This window comes from Morone saxatilis, unplaced genomic scaffold, assembly GCF_004916995.1.
Source record: "Morone saxatilis isolate NCDOM2014 unplaced genomic scaffold, NCSU_SB_2.0 Contig16, whole genome shotgun sequence".
NCBI classification, from domain to species: domain Eukaryota; kingdom Metazoa; phylum Chordata; class Actinopteri; family Moronidae; genus Morone; species Morone saxatilis.
This window is the reverse complement of record NW_023339718.1, coordinates 2,998,798-3,011,839: the sequence shown is the minus strand read 5'-3', so window position 1 is coordinate 3,011,839 and position 13,042 is coordinate 2,998,798. Positions and strand designations below refer to the sequence as shown.

The window sequence follows — 13,042 nt, the reverse complement described above, 5'->3', positions numbered from 1 at the left end:
CCACAACAGTGAGGGTGACCTAATCCCCCCCCCCCCACCCACCCCAGAGAGTGTCACATGCCCCTCTACCCGTCTTCCTCTCCCCGCTCCTCTCGCCTGCCTGGGCTCTGACATCACAGCTGGTTTAAAACAACCCCCCTACTCAGCGCGCCCCTCGTCACCCATCCCTCCGCGGTTTATGACGAAGCAGAAACGAGATTTAACGTCCGGCTTTAAGGAGAAATTCACACGAAAACCACCGTCCTCATCGACTCCCCTGCTGATGCTGCGTCAGGAGGACTGTGATGGAGTAGCGCTGACATGTCGCCAGCGCGAGGGGGCCTATAGGGAAGGTGGCAGTTACAAAATGGCATCATCCTTTGCCCAAGGAGCTCAATGCTTTGTGCAGTGAATTTCAGACTGTTAGCTTTGGCCTGCCGGTTGACACAGACTTATTTTTTTTTTATAATGAACTGCTTTTACATACACTTTGAATCCCGTACGCCAGCTGTGTGTGGGCCTCTGATAATGATGGAGGACCTGTGGTGAGGGAACTGCTAGAAGTGGCAATTCATGCTAAAAACAGGTTTCAGTGCCAGGTCCAGTAGGGTGCAGAAAACCGGAGCAAATAAGTGGAAGAATACAACAGAATTAATCAACCTATTGCTTACTTCTTCTTATCACCCTCTCTTTTCATATATCCAACACACACACATCCATACAAGCGCACTCATAAACAACAAATGGTCGAGGAGCGACCTTCACCAGAGAACACCCACATGCTGAACTTGTAATTACAACCTTCATCTACCACCAGTGAGCATAACATCATACAGTCAGCATGTAACAGACAAGTGGAAAAATACAACAAGAACACCTGCATGGCTCCTGCAGCACCCCGCAGGAAAGTGTTGTGCTGTTTGTTAGTTTGGATAGTCACGGTTTGGTGCTTTTTTGCCTCAAACACTGTTGAACTGTAAGCCTCTCAGATGAAGGATGATGCCATTTTGGAGTTGCTGAGCTCCCTTGTCCTTGCCCTAGATCTACCATAATGCGTGTGCTAGGCTTACTTCTGTCCTTGACCCAAGCCATGCAGAATTAGAACTGCAACGATTAGTGGTCAACTATTTAATTAATTGCCAACTATTTTGATAATCTGTTTTGAGATAAAATGTCAAAATTGGGAGTATTTTCTGATTTCTTTAGTCCTCTATGACAGAAAACTTCTTGAGCTTTGGGAAACAGTGATTAACATTTTTCACCATTTTCTGACTTTCTATTAGAGCTGTGTATTGGCAAGAATTTGGTGAAACAAAACTCATCACAATATGGGGTTACGATTCAATATATTGCAGTATTGTAAGCAAGGCTATATATTGAAATTTTTAGAAATCCTACCACCATAAACATAAAGTAGCTCACCTGGTAGTGTCTGCGCCTCCCCCCTGCTATCGAGCAGTTGGGGGTTTAATTGTTTAATTGTTAATACATTCCTTGTATGAACCAATTTATTTATGTTTTTTTTGTCCCGTCTTTGTGTTCTAGCTGCTATGCAGCATTAGCCACCGCGAGGAAAACTTTGGGTTTACATACGAAGAAATCATCGTTTGGTAAGTGTTGTCAGCAACCAGCACGTATTGTACACTGTTCTTTTTATCGACGTGTGTTTTCCAATTCATTGGCTTGTTATTTACGCAGCCAAGTGAAATCATTTGTAAGTCATGCCCTGTTGGGATGTTTTAGATTTGGAACATTGAGTTTTAAAAAGCTTGCTTATGAAAGAATTCAGCAAATACCAATAGTTTGTAACGTCATAGTAGATCTCGTTTTGGACTCATCTCAAGTGTTTGATTTTTGAACCCCAGTCTGCGACTAGCTCTACTGAATGAGGCTAAGGAAGTGCGTGCTGCAGGGTTGCGGTCGCTCCGGTACCTCATTAGAGACACCGCCGTGCTGCAGAAGGTCCTAAGACTACAAGTGGACTATTTGATAGCCAGGTAAGATCCTATTTTAACCATTCCTGTCAGGTGGAGTGCTGAGTGGCTGGCTTTTCTTTTTGTTGATTAAAGAATATGTCTTTTGTTTCACAGCAAGTCACTTTATTTGTTTTAAGGTTTCAAAGGTTTCCTTGTTTCTTTGAAATGAGTCTGACTTGTTTTTCTCCTGTTTACACATTTATTTTTCTCCTACTGGCTGGCTGTGGCAAAAAGAAAAGGACATGACTAATTATATTTGTGTGCTTGTTTAGATGCATTGACATCCAGCAGAGCAATGAGGGGGAGAGGACTCAGGCTCTGAGACTAGTCCGAAAGGTAAGACTCTTTTTAAATGTTAGATATATTTCCTCGGCTATTCTTTCTCTAATTGATTCAGTCACTGTTGTATTGCTAGAGAAAATTTGCCCTCTGCCCTCACTGCTCAGATAGTGGCAGCAGAAAGATCATTGGGTTAGCAGCAGTGTCAGTGTGTGGACGGTTTGCACGAGTCTGCAGGCGATGTTATTTATAGCTCTTTCTGTAGTTTACTGTAAACTCTCTTCACACATACACACATAGAGTCAGGGTCTGGTTTCAGGGAAGTACTATTGGCCATCTTGGCAGTAATACAACCCCCAGGTTCATTCCATGACATGTAGCTTGGCCTCTTATCATAAAATACATTTCTCTTATTACTTTTTTTTTTCCTCGATTGTGAATTCTGAGATGTGTGACCCATATGTGTGGATATGTTCCGATATTTGTTTGTTGAAAAAGTCGCCATGAAAAACATTGCAGTTATTTTTTTGCGTCTGTTTGTCCCGACTTGTTTGATGACTCATGTTTCCCTCCTCTCCCTCCCTCTGTAGATTATCACTGTCAATGCGATGCTGTTCCCCACCTCTATTGCAAACTCTCTAATTGCTGTGGGCACTGATGGGCTACAGGAGAGAGACCGCATGGTCCGCGCAGCCATCGCCATCGTATGTGAGCTCGGTGAGTACCCGAGACACACAACGCAGCGCGATTAATTCTGCACACACAGTGGCTTTGTGGGGAGCCCCGGGGGAAGTTGTGACATTAGTGGACAGAAATACCTTGTAAAATTCTCACTGTGTCATGACTAAATAACAATGACTTGCTGCCTCTGTAGCCCTGAAGAACCCAGAAGTGGTGGCCAAACGGGGAGGCCTCAGCACCATCCTGAAGAATGTGATTGACTGCCAGCTGAGTCGCATCAACGAAGCTCTGATCACCACCGTCCTCCATCTACTCAACCACCCACGTACCCGTCAGTACGTGCGTGTTGACGTCGAGCTGGAGGTATACACACACACGCACACACACAGATATGACTTCAGGGGAAGCTGTAAATGAGCCAGTGTGCTGGGAGTCATTCCAGTCCGGATTAGCAGCCGCAGGTTGCCCGTCTCTTTCCCATGGAGCTTACAGTAATCAGTTTCAGCATTTCTCTGAAGCCTCATTGTCTGTGAACAGACACCTGGGACAGAAGCATCTCATCACCACAGTCATAATATCCACATGGGTGTGCTATGAGATCTAAACAGGTTAATTATCACTCCAGGATGTTTTGTGGGAATGTTGAATAATGATTCCACTTAATTTTCAGCAGCTAATGAAGAGCTCTAAAGTTGTGTTTTGTACTCATTTATCTTTTGTGTGTGTGTGTGTGTGTGTGTGTGTGTGTTTGGTCCTCCAGCAAATCCTCGCGCCTTTCACTGATTTTCACTACCGTCACAACGCAGACACGGCTGAAGGGCAACTCAAGTGAGTGTGTGGGGAGGGTATGAAGAGTGTCACTGTTACAGTAGAAACAAAAAGATAGTGTTCTGACCTTTCCCTCTGTTTACCATTTCCTATGTTGATAACACCATGCGTTGAGAAAGTTGAGGGTTTGTATAGCGTTTTTGTGATTCGCCCCTTGTTATCAGGGCTGCTTGACTCCAGCATGACTTGCCTGAGGACGTGAAGCAGGCTAAGTCATGATAATCCTTTAAGTCATTCTGAAAGATTTGCTTTTATATAAAAAGATCTTTTTATTGAATTCTCCATGACTCCCTTTCATGTTTTGCTTTTTGTTTTGCTTTTGTGGTGTAGTTCGATTCTTTGTGAAATGCTTTTTAATGTTCTGTGAAAAGTGCCTTACAGGGATTATAATGATGATGTGTGTTGAACAGGATGTCCTGTTTTTAATGTGTGTGTGTGTGTGTTTTCATGTTCACAGGGAGGACAGAGAGTCTCGTTTCTTGTCCAGTAGAATGGCCATAGTGGCAGCCTTTCGCTCCTGGTCTGGTAAGGACTTTGATTTAAAATAAACGGAATGAAAGATGTTTAAGTTACTTATTTGTCTATATTACTTCTACTTTACTGTTGAAAACAACTTAAATGTGTATTTCTTTTCCTTTCTTTACTCAGGGATTATCAACCTATGCAAGGCTGGAAATTCTGGGATCCAATCTTTAATTGGCTTACTTTGCATACCAAATATGGAAGTTAGGGTGAGTATTGTAACGCCTGCATACAAAACAATTGTCACAGAGCGAAACAAGGAAGTTTATTTGACCCACCAGTGTTTTAAATTAGGTTAGCACTAGAGCTGCAACAATTAGTCGATTCATTCAATTAAATTTTATTTGTATTGCGCCAAATCATAACAAGTTATCTCAGAACACTTTTTAAATAGAGCAGGTCTAGACCGTACGATTCCCACCATGAGCAAGCACTTGGCAACAGTGGCAAGGAAAAACGTCCTTTTAAGAGGCAGAAACCTCGAGCATAACCCGGCTCTAATCTGCCTCGACCGGTTGGGGTTAGAGAGAGACGGAGAGAGTGAGGGGTAAACAAATAAAGATGCACAGTAATAACAATAGCAACAGTAACAGAAATACTAATGATCTGATGAATCTATTAGCTTTAAACTGTTACATTAATGAACAACTATTTTAATAATCATTTTGAGTCAAGAAGTAATTCTCTGATTTCAGCATCTACGATGTGATTATTGTCTGGTTTCTTTAGTCCGCTCTGACAGTAAACTGAATATCTTTGTGTTGTGGACAAAACAAAACAGTTCAGGACGTTACTTGGGTTTTGGGAAACACTGATCAACATTTTCCCCCATTTTCTGACATTTTATTGACCAAACAACTAATTGACTCATCATGAAAATGGTCGACTGATTAATGGATAATGGAAATAATCATTAGTTGCAGCCCTAGTCTGCACTAATTTCTGTCCTACTGCAGCTAGTACTGGCGATGACATTAGCCACATTGACCTGTGATAGATAAAGTACTTGTCTGGTTGGAGTGTCAGAGTGTGAGATGTACACAAAGACAGCCATGGCACAGATAGATCAAAAGAGATATTATCACTGTTTCCTGTGGACACAAACCCTCGTGTAATTTGAGTATTGTGCTAAACAGCAGTGACACTGAGATATTAGAATCACTCTTTTGAGTGCTTGCAAATGTATCAAATGTGCATGTATCTGATCGCTCTAATGTAATTTGCCCTGCAGAAAGGCTTGTTGGAGGTGTTATATGAGATATTCAGGCTTCCTGTGCCCATTGTAACTCAAGACTTCACAGAAGCTCTTCTAAGTGTTGGTGAGTATGAACATCTTTTGTATCCTCAGAATTCACTTTATACTTCCTTCCAGTATCTTGGTAGCTTGTGTGTCTGATATGATTTTCCTGCAAAAAAAAGTGTTTTAAAAAGATCTTCTCCTACATCATCACAGGCAAAATGCATACTCCAAGGTTTTACACTAAAACGCTACGATAAGTTCAGTATAAGCTAATCTTCGCTCTGATTTTCCTCAGACCCCGCTAGGTTCCAGGACACCTGGAGGCTATCTGATGGGTTTATTGCTGCTGAGGCCAAAGTCATCCTTCCCCATCGGGCCCGCTCTAGGTAGGGGGATGATATGAGACAAGAGAAATGAAATGAGTTGAACAAAATGTGACAAAACTGTCAGTTAAGTGTTTACATGAGCCATGAAATGATTTTTATTTTCTCTTTGCTTCATTAGGCCTGATCTGATGGACAACTACCTGGCATTTGTTCTGTCTGCCTTCATCACCAGCGGGCTGTTAGAGGTGAGCTACACCTTTACATCAAAGGGCTGATTTATAAAAATAACTTTGCGTGAATGTTTTTTTGGGGTATCACACGTCATGGCTTCTCTGGTTGTATTGTTACATTATATTTTTATGTCTTGAATGTTGCTATTTTAACATATGCTCTCCTTTACCATCATCTTCGTCACTACAGGGTCTTGTTGAAGTTGTGACCAGTAGTGATGATCAGCTTGCTATCAGAGCCACCATCCTCTTGGGAGAACTTCTACACATGGTAATATTAAAATGCAGAAAGTGTAATGTGTTTATTTTGAAAAGCTAAAAAGGATTGTTTAGCACATTGAAGATGAAATTAGCCCTACATGTGTGAGCTTGTGTGTCACTGCAAAATAAACATGACATATGTGTTGTGGTTTTTTTGCTTAGAAAAGCTGCTTGCTGCTTGCTTATTATGATTCGAACACTAAATATTATTTTCTTTTTCCTCCACCCGCCTCTCTCTTGTTTAGGCAAACACCATACTTCCTCATTCCCACAGTCACCACCTGCACTGCCTCCCCACCCTCATCAACATGGCAGCCTCCTTTGACATCCCGCAGCAGAAAAGACTGTGAGTACACTCGAACATGTGCCTGTTGTTCCCTTACGAAACTCATTTTCAGCCCGAGCACATTAATTTACCGGAACTACAGGATATATTCTCTTACAAATCACTGCATCTCTAAAGGCACACTGATCAGTAGTGTCTCTTTTAACAGTGAACACAGTCAGAAGTGACCATATGAACTTATTATGAATGTATGTTGTGAATGTATGAACGTATTTGTTTATTGTTCTTCCAGTCGGGCAAGTGCAGCAGTCAACAATCTGAAGCGTTTTCATGAGAAGAAGAAGAAAGGTTTGAAACCACACAGTCTTTACCTGGACCACATCATCCGCAAGTCTGTGTCTTCACATAACCGCAGAGAGTCACACTCACGTTCCTTCAGGGACATCTATGTCATTAAGGTAAATATGAACATGATTTTTCTGTTTCTAAATTTTGTTGGAATATGCTTGATGTCAGATTCATCTTTGTGCAGTCAATACAAAGGTCTTGGGTGTGTTCAGTTTAGCTCAGAAACAGCCAGCTTCCATCACAAATCACAAACTTTAAATGGTCTTATTTACATGTTATATTTTGATCGATAGCAATCTAGCCACCAGTTCCTCCCAAGAGTTTGAAAAATGAGTAGAGCCAGCTGTGTACAGCCAGCTGTTGGTCAGGAGATGGTTTCAGTGTGTATACAAACTGCTCCTTAAATTACAGTGTGTCATTTCCTATTTCTACATCTGTTAATACACAATGTGAGAATGACGCAGCTTTAAGTTGTTAGAAGGCGCCCTTGACGAAACTAGGCTAGCTGTTTCCCTTTGCTTTCAGTATTTGCGCCAAGCTTAAGTAAACACACCTAAGAGGTTGTAGTTTATGGCAGTTTTAGGGCAGATGTTTATCACAGTGCTGAAGATGATTAAAATAAGTTAATAATATGGTTGCAAAGCTATCAGAACTGCTTTTTTAACACTGTCAAATCAATGTTTTCTGTTTGTGTTCAGGACACTGAAGAAGCACTGATGATGAACCTGAGAGACAGTCAGATTCTCAACCATAAGCAGAACCTGGAGTGGAACTGGTTGCTTATTGCCACCATCCTTAAGGTCAGGCTGTTCCCATGTAGCACGACAGACATGGTTGTCAAATTATTTTATTTCTGTCTAATGTTTTAAATGCCGTTTTTCTCTCCCAGTGGCCAAATGTAAACCTCAGGAACAACAAAGATGAACAGATGCACAAGTAAGACTCATTCATATCACCCAATGCCATTGCAGAATTTGAAATAGTTTGACGTTTTTTTTTCTGACATCTTGTTTTAAATACTTTGTTTTCTGTGTGACGCAGGTTTGTGCGGAGGCTGCTGTACTTTTATAAGCCCAGTAGTAAGTTGTACGCAGGGCTGGCGTTGGATTACCCAAAGGCCAGACAACTCACTGTGGTCGGCTGTCAGTTTGTTGAGTTCCTCATGGACTCCGACGAGGTGAGAGAAGTGTGCACATGCCCACAAAAACATACATTCCTGTTTTATTATTTATTCTAATTTGTCTCAACTGTTGGCCCTCTCTTTCTATCTCTTGCTCCTCCTCCCACTGTCACCAGGATGGCCAGGGCTACCTGGAGGAGCTGGTGAAGGACATGGTGTCATGGCTGTCCTCGTCCTCAGGGCTGAAGCCTGAGCGCTGTCTGCAGAGTAATGGCCTGCTCACCACACTCAGCCAACACTACTTCCTCTTCCTGGGGACACTCTCTGCACACCCACAGGGAGTCAAACTGCTGGAGAAATGTGGCCTGTTTCAGTGGTGAGTGTAGAGAAAAAAACCCTAACAGCATATCTGAGCTTTCTTAGACCCATAAGATGCAAGACTTTCAGAAATGTTTGTTCAGTGAATTGACAATAACTCTTTTTTTGCAGCCTGCTGAATATGTGCTCTGTGAAGAACCAGGATGCCGTGCTGAAACTTGCTGTATCCACACTGGACTACAGCAGAGACGGTCTGGCCAGAGTGATCCTCTCCAAGATCCTCACTGCTGCTACTGATGTAAGACAACAACAACAACAACAACAACAACAACGCTTGACATACAAACAAAAAAAGAAATCATAAAGCAGTGATAGAAAAAGTAGGACAGTGTCACAGACAGAGTTAAAAAGTTAAATCTCTACTCATCTATTGCCTAAGAAATACCACAAATACATAAAAAAACTACCCATCTAACTAATCACTGCATTGTTCCTGCACCTACGAGATCTGCTAGTGCCACCCTAATGTCCCTACTTTCTCCCACAATGCTTCTTGTCTCACTAAGCAGACGTGCAGGTTGTACGCCACCAAACACCTCCGCGTGCTGCTACGTGCGAGCGTGGAGTTCTTCAGTAGTTGGGGCATGGAGCTGCTGGTCACACAGCTCCACGACCACAGCAAGGCTGTGTCCATGGAGGCCCTGGACATACTGGACGAGGCCTGCGAGGACAAGGTGACTGCTGGAAAACATACTTAAGACTGCTGTCAGTGCAGTAGATCTGTGGTGAAAGTGTTGAAAGATCTAATGGAGTGTTTGTCCAGCCTTTCTGTTGTCTGACTCAGTATGTTATCCTGGTTCACAGGCCAACCTCCACGCTCTAATCCAGCTGAAACCAGCTCTGTCCCACCTGGGAGACAAGGGCCTCCTGCTGCTCCTCAGGTGGGTGTTTACCATGACAGCACTGCTTACCAGACATAGCTTACAGTATATGATATGTTCAAATAATACCCTTTTGTTTCCGCTGTTTAGGTTCCTGTCCATTCCTAAAGGTTTCTCCTACCTCAATGAGAGGGGTTATGTCAGCAAACAGCTGGATAAATGGCAGAAGGTACTGTTGTGTAGTTTGCATACAGCAAAATAATTCTCACTTAATAATATGTTTTTATTTAATTTGGCTGCCATATAATAAGACCAACCACTAAATATGGGTTTCACCTAAACGTCTGTTTGATTGCAGGAATACAACCTTAAGTATGTGGACCTGATAGAGGAGCAGCTCAACGAAGCACTAACAACCTACCGCAAACCTGTTGATGGAGACAACTACGTCAGACGCAGCAACCAAAGGTGAGAAGCTGAACTTTGTCACCAGCTGACGAGCCACCGGATATGCTGCAGAGTGTGTGGTTAATTTCTGTGGTTCTGGTTGTGTCTCTAGGTTACAAAGACCAAATGTCTATCTCCCAGTGCACTTGTATGGTCAGCTGGTCCACGATAAGACGGGCTGTCATCTATTGGAGGCTCAGGTAACCATTTCAGATTATTCCTTGGTTGCTCCACAGCACACTGGGGAGTGGTGGGTCATGCAGATTCAGCAGCGTCTCTTCCTAATGTCTGTCTTTTTTCATCTGTCTCCAGAGCGTGGTTCCTGACCTCAGCTACACAATTCGCTCCCCGATGCTGGACACCTGGGAGGGCATTAAACAGCTGAAGGCTGCTCTCTGGGCCCTGGTCAGTATCACTTGCTCTCAATTTCTGTCACCTTTTGTTGCTGTAATATTAATAGTTACAAAGAGATGGCTCTGCTGGTGTTGATGTTGTTTTTTTCTTGCAGGGCAACATTGGCTCTTCAAACTGGGGACTGAATCTCCTGCAGGAGGAGAATGTCATTCCTGACATCCTCGCACTGGCTCAGCACTGTGAGGTGCTGTCAGTACGAGGGTAAGCGTTATCATTTTCACTTCACCTTTTACCTAAAAATACCCAGTTCTTGTTTTTTTTTTTTAAAGTAGAACACTTTAAACTGATGTTTACCCAGACATCTAAAAGTTGTTTTGTTTTCTACTGCAAAAGCACAATGTTGACAGTAAACGGGTTTCTGGTGGTGAAGATGGCTCAAAATTTAATTTAATTTATAAACAGTGAATAGTAAAATGCTAAATGTGCTTATTACAGGCATTATTAAGTGCTTATTTGAGTCTTTAAAAAATTTAAATGTCACCTAAATAGGTGCATTATATCAAAAAATAACTAATTTTTAAAAACTAAATAAAAATAAAATGGAAAATAATTAATCCTAAGCATTTCCCAACAGTGACGTGGGAACTATTACTAAAATATATTTTAGGCGACTAATTATTGTGAAATGACTGCAGTTACCACTCAGAATCAAAGTCATATTGACCTAAAACGTCTCTACAAGAAAAATGATTTAAGCAATTGCACATATTTCTGAAAGTATATAATGGGTAAAGAGAACATATTTGTATGTTAACTATGTTTACTAACCGTCCTCTCCCATCCACAGGACATGCGTTTATGTGCTGGGTGTGATCTCCAAGACCAGGCAGGGTTGTGAGGTGCTGAAGCAGTACGGTTGGGATGCAGTCAGACACAGTCGCAGGACGCTGTGGCCTGTCACTCCAGAAGAGATTGACGCACAGCTGACCGCTGAACTTTCCTCCGTACCGAGCACGCTCAGTCTGAACTCTGAATCCACCAGCTCGCGCCACAACAGCGAGAGCGAGTCTCAACCAAGTACGTGGGACTTACTTTGCATTTGTAGACACTAGCTGTATTTACTATTAGTTCCACCATCAGAGTAATCAGGTATTTTTGATGTTTTCCAGGGAAATATGGTAGTATGGTGGTATGGCAGTTAGCTCTTTTATGCTCTCATCATGCTCTTAATTCACTCTTTGTGCTCTCAGACATGTACATCCTGGACGATGACAAGTGTGATGTTCTGGACCACTCAGACGAGCCCTCTTTCTATCTACACTCCAAACCAGCCAAGGACCGCAGCCCCTTCACAATCCTGGCTTCCACGCGCTTCGTTCGCTCTCGCTTACTCAACTCCCTGTCCCTTCCCAGCAAGAAGATGCGCTCCACCAGCGACCCCAAGACCCCAACAGGCTCTCGCACCCCTACTGAACTCAAGGGGAGTATGAGGCGGAACAGGACGGTGACAGAGCCCTCTATCTACAGCCCAAACCAGGGGGATGTCTTCAACTCTGTGTTTAATGGCAGGGGAATGCCGAAGAGTCCCACAGTCAGCCTGGAGACGTCCTTTGTCGGGACCAGGGGAGGCTCTGAGGAGCAGCTTGTGGATGGCAGGCTGGCCAGGGGAGGAGGCTCAGGCCTCGGACTTAGCGGTCTAGGAGGGCACGGGGCTGTGGAGCACCCCAGCCGGGAGAGGGAGCAGAGCAGCCGAGAGCGTCTAGCGGGAGGAGACGGTGGCTCCTCATCTAGTGGAGGCAATGTTGGAGGGGGCGGCGGAGGTACTCAGTTTAAAAGCCGCAGCCAGAGCTTTAACACGGACACCACAACCAGCGGTATCAGCTCCATGAGCTCCAGCCCCTCCAGGGAGACCGTTGGAAACCCGGAGCATCCCGAACCAGACTCCTCTGACTGCGTAAGCCTCAACACAGTGGTGTCAGCCAAGACTGTCAAAACACTCTCCTCCCTCACCCCCCAGGCTCAGACCAACCACATGTCCACGCCTAAGTCCTCCACTGTCTCTCTGGTACCGCCCGGCTCCTCGCACACTCTCCCCCGCCGAGCCCAGTCCCTCAAGTCTCCTTCAGTGTCCACCATCAAGAGCCTGGCTGACTGTAGCTTCATGTACACCAGCCCACGGGACGCGCTGGGCTACGCTACACTAAAGAGGCTGCAGCAGCAGAGGATACACCCGTCTTTGTCTCACAGTGAAGCGCTGGCTTCCCCAGCCAAAGACGTTCTGTTCACCGACACCATCACTATGAAGACCGGCAGCCTAGACTCCAGATTAACACCTCGCAGGTAAGTCAGACATCGCTACAGGGACAGTGTGACTGAAAGCAGACACTGTTGCAACTGAATGCATCTAGTTTTCCTTTGTCTACTATTACAGTTTTCCAATTAAATATTTGGTGGATAAATTGGAAAGATCCTAGAGAAAAACTCAAAGCATGTCTCCATTTGGACTGCTGTAGCTCAAACAGCTGTATCTGGGGTGGTGTTTTGGTTCCTGTCTTTCATCCCAATGACAGCTGTGAGTGTGTTTTTGTGCACCTTCTGCTATGTCTATCAGGATATCAGATAGGAGGGATACCTGTCCGGATCCCAACATCTTAAGTCCATACCGCAGGATGTCCAGGACGCTACGGTGGGTGGACCTACCCAGTGTCCTCCTCAGTAGAGATGTAGCTTCTAGCACGGATCCAGACAAACGTGTCCTTGTTGCTTGTAATTGAGTAGCAACTACAGCTCTATGCCTGCAGTTATTTTGCCATTGCTTTGACTCCTGTAGCTCCGTAGTGTGAGTTTGCCCCACGTAGATTTGTCAGTTGCTGGTTGTTCCCTCCTCTTAAATGCTATAACTCTTCCTAGAGGTATGAACAGAACACAGGTAGAGACAGGTGCCACAAGAAGATGAAGAAGGATTA

General features: G+C 43.9%; 1 protein-coding gene across 1 annotated transcript in view; it reads left to right on the top strand.

Moving 5' to 3' along the window:
* The first annotated feature begins 768 nt into the window (after positions 1-768).
* LOC118325700 (rapamycin-insensitive companion of mTOR-like) overlaps positions 769-13,042 on the top strand; it is a 16,655-nt gene continuing 4,381 nt past the window's right edge. The window contains exons 1-28 of the mRNA XM_035658477.1: positions 769-1,589; positions 1,845-1,976; positions 2,228-2,291; positions 2,825-2,951; positions 3,109-3,278; positions 3,676-3,743; positions 4,201-4,268; positions 4,392-4,474; positions 5,497-5,584; positions 5,801-5,891; positions 6,010-6,076; positions 6,252-6,332; positions 6,568-6,668; positions 6,901-7,066; positions 7,655-7,756; positions 7,846-7,892; positions 7,998-8,133; positions 8,253-8,452; positions 8,566-8,692; positions 8,964-9,128; positions 9,259-9,335; positions 9,426-9,504; positions 9,634-9,743; positions 9,835-9,922; positions 10,035-10,127; positions 10,231-10,337; positions 10,924-11,153; positions 11,327-12,416. Coding sequence (XP_035514370.1) covers positions 2,843-2,951; positions 3,109-3,278; positions 3,676-3,743; positions 4,201-4,268; positions 4,392-4,474; positions 5,497-5,584; positions 5,801-5,891; positions 6,010-6,076; positions 6,252-6,332; positions 6,568-6,668; positions 6,901-7,066; positions 7,655-7,756; positions 7,846-7,892; positions 7,998-8,133; positions 8,253-8,452; positions 8,566-8,692; positions 8,964-9,128; positions 9,259-9,335; positions 9,426-9,504; positions 9,634-9,743; positions 9,835-9,922; positions 10,035-10,127; positions 10,231-10,337; positions 10,924-11,153; positions 11,327-12,416 — 3,743 coding nt within the window. The 5' untranslated portion in view covers positions 769-1,589; positions 1,845-1,976; positions 2,228-2,291; positions 2,825-2,842. The remainder of the gene's footprint in view (positions 1,590-1,844; positions 1,977-2,227; positions 2,292-2,824; positions 2,952-3,108; positions 3,279-3,675; positions 3,744-4,200; positions 4,269-4,391; positions 4,475-5,496; positions 5,585-5,800; positions 5,892-6,009; positions 6,077-6,251; positions 6,333-6,567; positions 6,669-6,900; positions 7,067-7,654; positions 7,757-7,845; positions 7,893-7,997; positions 8,134-8,252; positions 8,453-8,565; positions 8,693-8,963; positions 9,129-9,258; positions 9,336-9,425; positions 9,505-9,633; positions 9,744-9,834; positions 9,923-10,034; positions 10,128-10,230; positions 10,338-10,923; positions 11,154-11,326; positions 12,417-13,042) is intronic.